The 9,934-nt window shown below is 38.9% G+C and overlaps 1 protein-coding gene across 4 annotated transcripts; it reads left to right on the forward strand.

The window, feature by feature from the left end:
- Nucleotides 1-183: 183 nt before the first annotated feature.
- Nucleotides 184-9,166, forward strand: LOC136444402 (sorting nexin-30-like). 4 transcript variants are annotated; one of them, XM_066441935.1, is made up of 12 exons: nucleotides 184-354; nucleotides 1,019-1,078; nucleotides 1,837-2,013; nucleotides 2,353-2,463; nucleotides 3,279-3,440; nucleotides 4,149-4,268; nucleotides 4,367-4,442; nucleotides 4,820-5,019; nucleotides 5,419-5,505; nucleotides 5,929-6,033; nucleotides 6,501-6,653; nucleotides 7,072-9,166. In XM_066441935.1, exons 1-12 carry the CDS (start codon nucleotides 208-210, stop codon nucleotides 7,279-7,281), a joined length of 1,608 nt encoding a protein of 535 aa, XP_066298032.1. In that variant the 5' UTR covers nucleotides 184-207; the 3' UTR covers nucleotides 7,282-9,166. The 4 variants fall into 4 exon arrangements, with proteins under 4 accessions (XP_066298032.1, XP_066298033.1, XP_066298034.1 ...); XM_066441936.1 differs by having other exon boundaries at nucleotides 3,279-3,434; XM_066441937.1 differs by lacking the exon at nucleotides 1,019-1,078 and having other exon boundaries at nucleotides 185-354.
- The last annotated feature ends 768 nt before the right edge of the window (nucleotides 9,167-9,934 follow it).

Genomic DNA, 9,934 nt, shown 5'->3' on the forward strand with positions numbered 1-9,934 from the left:
CTTTTATTTCTGATATTATCTATCAACTTTAGTTTGTTTGAGTCTCGTAAGAATATTGTCATTATATCTAATATGTAATAAAGATATTTAAATCAATACTATGAGTTTATCTTAAGCATAAAATTGACATGCACGGGAAAACAATTTTCACGATTTCATAGGCATTTATAGAAACGCATTGAACAACTGGGTGACGTATGCATCAAGATGGCGGACGGAACGGACAGTGGATTTTCGGAGGGTCAGCCCAGCGGTCCAGGTGGCTCAAGCGGGCCGATTTCTCCCGACCTTGACCCGCTGAACATCACCACGTCTACCGTAGACCTGGAGGAGTCGCTGGACATGGGTGCAGAGGTGGGAGAGGGTTGGAATTGTTGTGTACACGCGTGTGACCCCAGCACAATGCATAGGTGTCAAGTGTTCTAGCTGCACCTGATCGCAAAGACAAGAGGCGAATAGCTTGTAACTTTGCTCATGTAAATCGCTTATTTAGCGGCCTCTACACAAAAACTAACTGAAATATTCATCGTTTGGTCTGTATTATCATCTGTAGTCAGTGTGCACACAGATGATGATAATTCATGTGCTGAATCACTACCCAACATCACATATTTTTCACTCAAAATATGTCAGTATGATAATATTTATTGTATTTCCATATTTTTTCAAAGCAGGATGAACTTTATGATGTCTGTATTTAGAATTAAAAGTAAATATTTCTGCCTGTCTAAATGCAGACATCTTAAAGTTGATCCTGCTTTGAACAAATATGGAAAATACACTAAATATCATACTACAAGTAACATGAGTAAATGCTAATATCATAACAATTGCATTATCCATCATTACAGCTTTGTATTATTGGCTTCTTTTAGATATAGGTTATCTGTGAATTTAGCCAACTTTCACTGTGAAATAGAAACACAAATAAAAACAACTCTCTGTTCTAAATTAACTGTGTTTTATATAAAGAGCTATAACAATATTGTTCACATATTGTGATGCCTTTTACCCCCAGACACCTCTAGATTGTGGCCCCACCCCCAGGTCTTTCTACACTTTGTTTACAGATGGAGAGGTAAAACTGCTTTCAGCACAGAAGGACAAAAAAGCACCAAGCACAATCAACCAATCAATGAATCAACACTTCAACCAACCAATCAAATTCACCTCAATTTAAAATTTAAAAAACAACTATAATGTCACAGAGACATTAAGCAGAATTATCTAAATAGCTTATAATCTTATTGCATTGTTGATTTTCCAGCCTTGCCCTTTATAATCATGATTAATATGTAGGCTGCAGGTTAGCATACAACTAACAATACAAGCATAATTAAGGAGACAGTGACTGAATACACATGTGAGACATACAATGAAGATTAAGCTATGTTGCTAGTCTATGATAAGGTTCTAAATCTACGTTATTGATCCAGGGTTTGACTTTTGATAGTTAATCAGTGTAAAGGATGGCCATTTACCAATCAGATAGCTTGAGTCAACTCTGTTATCTTACATCAACTTACATGACAAACTGTAAATGCAGAAATGTTCGCAGTGGATTTATGTTTGGGGTTTTCATGGTGAACTTTTTACCGCAAACTTAAAGCCACCACGAAAAGTCATTCCATTGTATGACTGTATCGCTACTGTTGTTTCAATGCAAACTCAAAGTCAAAACCACCGCAAACACTCCATTTTCTCCCTACCATGAAATTAAATCCCCGCGAACATTTCTGCATTTACAGTAGTCTGATTATGGTATTAAAGAAAGGTTTTACTAGTCTGTTCTGTGGCTTAAATTGAACTGTCCTATTTTATCCCTGTCCAAACCAGGGTGACCCGAAGGCTGCAGGAGATGACATCACAGTGTTCACTCAGTCGTCGCTCGCTGGCCTGCAATTGGACGATGCCCTGGCCTCGGACGTGCATGATCTGTTTGTGACGGTGGATGACCCTGAGAAACACATCACCAACATGGAGTCCTATATCACCTACAGGGTTACCACTAAGGTGGGGTTCATACTCTGTTTGATCCAGAAATTCAGTATACATTGTATATCAAACCTGTATATCAAAAGTGATTACCATCTCTACATAAGGACTGCCTGGCGAATGTGACCACTTTTTGGTTATCCCTTCTATGTTTTTGTCCCATTGAAACAAGTATTATATTAAGAATCCTGTCTATAGTGACCACCTGCCCACATAGACCAGATTTTATTGGATTTTATCTTTTAGAAGAGATTTTAAACCTATAGCTAGCCTTCCCACTGTAATTCCATACCCAATTGCAACCTACAAGTCATCAAGACGCATGCAATTCCCACAACTCCCATGTTTCTTCCCCAGACGACGCGGAGTGACTATGACTCCCACGAGTACGTCGTGCGCCGGCGCTACCAGGACTTCCTGTGGCTGCGTGAACGACTTGAGGCAACCAATCCAACGCACCTTATACCTGTAGGTATACCTTTCCTATTTCTTACACCTATAAGCAATGAGGAAGACAGAACGACCAACTTTGTTATATCATTGCAAGCACGTGTACTAGTTAAGTAAGTGAGCTCAAAATGCTCATGTATAAAAATTAGGGGTGGATACCAGTTCGCTGGACCTGATTCGGACCTTTATAACATCCAAGAACCGAGTCCAAAAAACCTGAAAGCCAAAACCTGAGTCCAAAAAAACCTGAACAAAGTACAAATAATTTTTCTATTTTGTTTGATAAAACGCTTTTTTGAGTCTCCCCTCTGACAAAAAAGACATTTTAGATAAGTGCAACATGCAAATATCAAACACTGGTTTGTCTTGAAAGTCTTCTCACCAAGAAACTTTTATAGTCGTGCGTATCAGTATTAATTCTCTATGCTTTATATTGGTCTAACAAAACAAAACATCAACTGAACAGGTTCAGGTCCGGACCTGAACCTAAATCTCTGGACCTAAACTTGGACTTGGACCTTATTAAGCCGAACCGGTATCCACCCCTAATAAAAATGGTTTCATTTATATAGCTTAAGCTTCATACATTGCACATTTTGAAAGTTCAGGGTAGGAGTCAGGGACCCTTTTACTTTTTAGAAATAAAAAAGTGGGTTTAGAGTTGGAAACTGTTTGATGAAGTTAGACTAAGAAGTTAGAGATAGTAATAACAATGAAGTTTGCAACAGGTGAAAAAATGTTCCCAGGCACCCCTGCTGAGAGATATGAAACTAGCATAGCCTGTATGTACAAAATGTACAAGTACTGATGACATCACTCACTTCTCCTTCCAGCCGCTCCCTGAGAAACATTCCTTCCGTCGTTTGGACCGCTTCAGCCCGGAGTTCCTGAAAACTCGGCAGGCGGCGCTTCAGAAGTTTCTCTCGCGGATCGTGGACCATCCCACGCTGTCGTTTAACGAGAATCTAACCATCTTCCTGACAGCTAAGGCATGGGTAACGGATGCTTCATAGTTCAGGTGTCTGTGTGAAAAGAGGAAACAGCTTCACTACTGAACAATGTCAAAAGCATTCAGTCCCCCCTTCTCCTTTGTTGAATGTTTTAAAAAGGTTTGGTTCTTTGCTCTATGTGCATTTTTGTCATTCCTACCTGACTTCCCTGTGATTTTTAAAGTCTGTAAAATCAATCCTTGATTATGAAAATTGTTACATCTAAAAATGATTTATTGTGATTTTGTTTTAATTGTTCAGTAATCTACACTTTGTTCCCTGTGTTCTTTCCAAGTCACACTCTACACCTGTGCTGGCACCTAAGTAGTTTCCTGTGATGTATTTTTTTTCTCCTTCATTTATTTCTCGTTTGCACACTATTTGTGAGTTGCCTTTGCTTGTTTGTGTTAGTTTGGATTTTGATTCACAACCGATTTCAAAGTAAATATCGCATGAAAGACTCAATTTTTAAAAGTACAACTTTTATAGTGACTGGGCAGACATGTAACAATGACTGACATAGTACATATATGTAAAATTTCCTGACAGATTCTTTATACTCAACAGATACTTGAAACTGGGAACCTTGACATCATGTAATGACATGTAAAGCGTCTTGCTATGTTTAACATGTGATTCTATATGTTTAACATGGAATGTCTGAACAGATATGTTGACTGGGACCTGGTGTACCTTTTATTGTCCTCTATATAGGAATTGGCCTCACACCGGAAACAGGCTCAAGGCATCATGGGAAAGATGGGGAGCTCGATGCGTAGCATGGCGGCAGGATACATGATGAAGAACCGTTCTCCGGAGTATGCCACTATGCAGGTAGGGGGTAATGTTTGATAGGTCAAGGTCAATTTTGGGGCCCCTGGTGACAGACCTTGTTTCTTAAGTGGTTACACAGTTGTCTTATCACTTTGCAGGAGTATGTGAACACGTTTGGGGCGAAGATGGGCACCATCGACAGAATCAACCAGAGACTTCTCAAGGAGATGACAGGTGAGTTTGAGCGTTTTGAAATTGTTATGACATTCATTTTTCTATCTTCATTGTCAATATTACATGAAGGGGAGGAAAATATTTTGAAAACAAAACAAAATACATCAGTATCTTCTACAGGCCCACTGCAAAAGTAACAGCATGACTACTGCTTTTAAAAGTAGTAACATACAGAATAAAAAGACTTTTTGTACACAACCAAGTGATTTATTCAAATAATGTTTCAGTGACTGAAACATCAGTTGAATAAATCACTTGGTTGTGTACAAAAAGTCTTTTTATTCAGTGACTTACATGTACCAACCTGATGAAACTATTCACTACTGCTTGTAAAAGAAGTAACATACAGTATTTGACATGGTCCCCCCACCCCCCAGATTATGAGCAGGACCTGCGGGAGTTTGGGCCGGTCTTCACGCTCTGGTCCAACTCGGAGACCGAGCTGGCCCCGGCCATGTTAGGTATGGCGGCCGGCGTGGAGAAGTGCGAGAAAGCGCTGGAGCAGCAGATCAGCGACCAGGAACACGTCTTCGCACCGCCGGTGAAGGAGTACATACTGTACGCTGAGGCCATGAAGGTAATTGTTTTTGTTCACACTTAGAATTATATCAAGAATGATAATAATTTTTTTTAAGATGAGCAAGAAAGGCCTGTTGTATCCCTTATAGTCATACCAGGGGCATCCCAGTGTTAGTTTGTAGATTATGCAAAAAGGAAGAGAAACCTTCTCATATCTTGGCCTGTAGATAATCCAAAGAAGGAAGAACAAGTATATAGGTAATTTATTTCTATTTATTAAAGATTGAGAAAAATGCTTATTAGAAACCCTCTCGCCAAAATATACATACAAATATAAAGCAATCGCATTGAATATGTCATTTTGATATTATTATACACAGAAGACTGTTACCTAATAGTATGCACATTGCAGATCAGGAGTAGTAACTGTTTTGTACATACCTGTTGTTTCCTGTAGGCAGTGCTGAAGAGGAGGGATTCTATACAGATGGAGTATGAACTGACAGTAGAGGAGCTCAACAGGAAGAGAAATGACAGAGAACAGGTTAGTGGCACAGCCCTGCTATGGTTCACTATTAAGTATTATGTGGAGGTAGCAGGCTTGGGATGTCTCCAGCTCTAAATTTTTTTCTGTCTCACTCATTGTTTGAGAGCCTGTGTTGTTCATTTTCATTGCTAAATCCGCCATTTTAAGCTTACCAATTTGAAAATATGTTTTCTTAATTTCATGTGACACTTATGAGGTTCAGATTTTTTTTCACTCCAACAAGCAAATTTGCATCCTTGGACGGGTACTGAAGACAGCCCTGGGTAGTAGTGTCCTCAGTTATCTATACAACTGTCCATTACTTCCTATAGAATATTATTATGGTACATTGTATGTAAGAGTTTGCTAAATGTGCATTGTATTTACAACAGTTTTGGAGGGAGTTTTTTGTACTTTTAACTGTTGACCTTTGTCCTATAGCTGAAGATGTCTGACCAAAGCTACTCACTCGGGGCGTTTATGGGGAAGGACCCAGAGGAGGTCAGACAGCAGAAGAGAACCAAACTGGATGCACAAATAGAAGAGGTATGATATATTTGTGAATACATGTTGAATAAGGTAGATATGCACAAACAGCTACAGAAAGGTGGAAAGTGTGCAAAACTATTTATTTATCTCTGTGTACAGCTTTGTTTTTGGTGTGTTTTGGCTGTCTGTTTGCTTGTGTGTCCATATATAGTTATTTGAATGCAGTGTTGCTGGTTTCTACATGCTAGTTATGTCAGGACAGGAAGTTATAATTAGGTCAAAGGTCCTAGAATAGGTTATGTTATGTCTTCAATTCCCTTAATAATATGAAAAAATCAGCATGAAATTCAAAAAAACTGAAAATATTTCATTTTCATCTTTGATTTTTGGTTATACATCAAGAATGTGTAAATAGCAACCAGGGTATTTGTGCAACTGCTGAAATAGATTGCAAACATGATCACCAAGTGCTGATGTGATGATATTTCCAACCACATTGTAATGACCACACTTTGTTTGTGTAGTTACTGAAGCAGGTAGAAGTTAGTAACGACAACGTGGAGTGTGCTAACGCTGACCTTAAGGCAGACCTGGAGCGGTGGCACAGGAACAAGAGAAGAGACGTTAAGGAGGTTTTCTCTGAACTGTGTGACAGAAACATACAGTATTACCAAGAGGTGTGTATTTTTTAATCTTATTTTTACCTCTGGGAAGAAGGTTCACCTCTGACGGGGGTTTTTGGTTGTGTTTGTGTTTGTGTGTTAACACCTATAAATCAAGATCCTTGTGATGGATTTTTATGAATTTTGGTATGTGGGTATAGTTATGGAGGTCATGAAAAAACAAGGCAAAAAATGTTCAGGTACTGCAGCATTTCAGGCCGACTCTCCCTTCCTGAAAGTAGTGTGGTATTGTTCATGGACAGCTAGTTAGCTGACTGCCATTTGAGGTTTTGAATGACCCTTCTTATAGACATAGGTAAGAGCATTGAAGATCATGATTGTCAAAAGCACATGGAGGTATGAGACCATAACGCCTGCTCCTTGTGATGTAATGTTTGTTGGGCTTAATCTACATAAATACATTTTACTTCAGTGCCTGTCAGCGTGGGAAGAAACCTTACAAGAAATCAACCAGAAGTCGGAGCTGGAGACTGCCAGCACCCTGGCCACGCCCACCTCCAGCTGCCCCGACACGCCCAACTTAGCCACGCCCACTTCCTCCGTGACCCCTCCTCTTCCTGCCACGCCCACAAAGGAAGGGACAGAGGGCGGGGCATCTGAGGGCCAGGAAGTGACACAATGAGGAGTTATGGCGACCGTCATATTTCAATGCTGATCACTTCAAAATTTGAAAGATGCTGGGAATCTGGAATATGAAATTATCCTTGAAGTCGAATACCTCTATATCTAGCAAAGTTATGACAATAATGAAAATACATAGTGTAGAATGAAGCATGTTGTTTTTATTAACATATGAAACTCAATTGTACAGTCAGCAACACATTGAAATATAGGGCTTTGATGATTACATTTTCCAAATGCCTAGTGTCTTTACTGATTGAAAGTGACCAGTGTCTGTTGTACAATGGTTAGCAATGGTAGGTGAAGAGTGGAGTACTGTATGAACACTGTTTAGAGAGGGTGTCTGCAATTTAGCCACATTGATGCTGAAAATATTCTGTCTGTTTTTGCCAAAGTTATCTCCAGTCTTTTTACAAGGCCCAAGGCCTATGTGCACTGCCCTTGGTATCCCAATAGTATGGATAGATCTAGAAATTTCAGGAATTTTTAGCTATTTTAAAGTATATCATAAATTGACTGTTGTAACGCAACTTTTTATACTTATAGTGCGAATTAATCTGTGCACATGATGTGTTAAGCAAATCTATTAGGGCTGTTCCAAAACCTTAGGAGGGGGTATTCATGAATATTTTTACCCTCTCCACCATTTGACCAACTCCACACATTGTCTTTGAAAATTCACGCTTACTTTAATGAAAAAAACACAGGTGTGACTGCATCATTTAGCTTCTTATTGGAATAACCCTATACCTTTGATGACACATTTATTATAAAACTTTGTGGACAAAGCAAGGAAAATTCTGGCATCTATTTGGTCAAACAATATGGTTATAATGATTTTATCTGAATATCTAGGCACTTAAAGTGTATAATGCATTTGCCTTGGGAATTATTAGATAACCTGGCTGCCATTCCATGTGGTAAATAGATGTAAATACTCTGGTAGTTTTAGTACACAGGACATGTGAGATAATTGTAGTTAGAGTAATTGTTTATACATGTACTACATGTACATTGTGAAGACCGCCACTGGGGCTGTAACACTGTTGTAAAGTGGTGCAAGTCTGTATGACATCTTTGGGCCTAGAGGTAGTTTTGACATGTTATGACAATTTGGGCCAGCTCACTGCACAATATAATTCTTAAGCCTGTGTTGTATTCGGTTGTTTCAATGTTGTTAAAAAGTTCGTTTTAATTAAGGGAAAATGCAATAAGTTTGAAGTTTAACAAAAGCCATTTTTCCTAATGTGGTATTCAGTCGAGGTGGACATCTGAGGTTTTATTGCCAGCTTATTAATAAAATGTGATACACAGAATTTGTAATTGTGTTAATTCGATATGCTAAATATGAATGTTTTAATGTCATTTTTGTTGTTGTCGTTAAACAGTGATGTATACAAGTGGCAGACTGTGCCCATGTGCTGCTAGTTCAAGGCTTCTGTGCATCTGTACATGTAATGATGTAATATGATGTTGTCTCCCTTTCGTATTGGGACCATCCTCCAAATGATTAAGCAATACAGAAATAATCAATGGAGACCTGATATTTTTGTTGTTGTTGTCAGCTATACGACATGTAGATAGTCACAAGGGAAGATTAAAATTATGTTATTTGGAATTCTGAAGTCGAACTGGTGTTTTTACACATTTGAAAAGTGACAAACGTGTACTGTAGTCACACATGTAGTCGATAGATTTGATTTATTGTTTCCAGAGAATGGGGTGGGGGCATACGTTGTCCAAAGATGTTCGACAGCGCCATTTTTAATTCGGGACACGCCGGTCAGTTATGATAAAAAATGTTCATTGTTAGTAAGGAATTGGATATTTTGTATTCATCATTATCACTGAAATTTTATTGGTACAATAAATGCATTTTAATGTGGGTTTCAGTTGTTATTGCTTGGTCATAACATAAAATGTTACTGTCATATTTGAGTAGATAGCCTGCCACACTGACTTGATTTAAATATATGGATGTGAAGGATGATAAAATCATCATCATGATGGCTGTTTCTTCGCTTCCAACGATCACTGGAAAGGTTGTCCTCCTCAAAGTGAAGGAACTGTCACATTAAAAACACATTTTGCGGGCACCATCGGTTTTCAAAAGTATTCAGAGCCCTGATGTGTCTCCTTTCAAATATTTTGATTTGGTTTACCCAAGGAGGCTCGATCTCTATGCGACCTGCTTGGTGCATCCTATCCTTGCAACGGTGCGGTCCTGGGTTGATCACGGTTGCTGCAGTTGGTGAGCTGAGAGATAGAGAGCGCTAAAATATGACCGTGAAAAAAGCGTGTAGTGGTGCTTTGCATCAACATGCATGTAAAGTTGGGGAGTAGCCAGCGCATATCACAACTGCAGTGGCAATAATACATGAACATAAAAGTCCTGCTTGTCCTCACTTGAATTTAAGTGACGTCACCATATCACGTGATGCTTCCTAAAAAGCTTGACATTTGACATTATTATCATGCATAATGATAAAGTAGAGGAATCAACCTTTTCAAAAAAGTAAGTCAGCCTTGTCCCTCTTTTTGAGGGACCTGGCCCATGGACTAGAGGATGTCATTGATATAAATCAAATCAAATTTTACTTGATAGAGCTTGTGTTATCAATGTTACTACTTTTCGACATTGCTTACGATAGAAA

This window comes from Branchiostoma lanceolatum, chromosome 11 (genome assembly GCF_035083965.1).
Source record: "Branchiostoma lanceolatum isolate klBraLanc5 chromosome 11, klBraLanc5.hap2, whole genome shotgun sequence".
Classification (NCBI taxonomy): domain Eukaryota; kingdom Metazoa; phylum Chordata; class Leptocardii; order Amphioxiformes; family Branchiostomatidae; genus Branchiostoma; species Branchiostoma lanceolatum.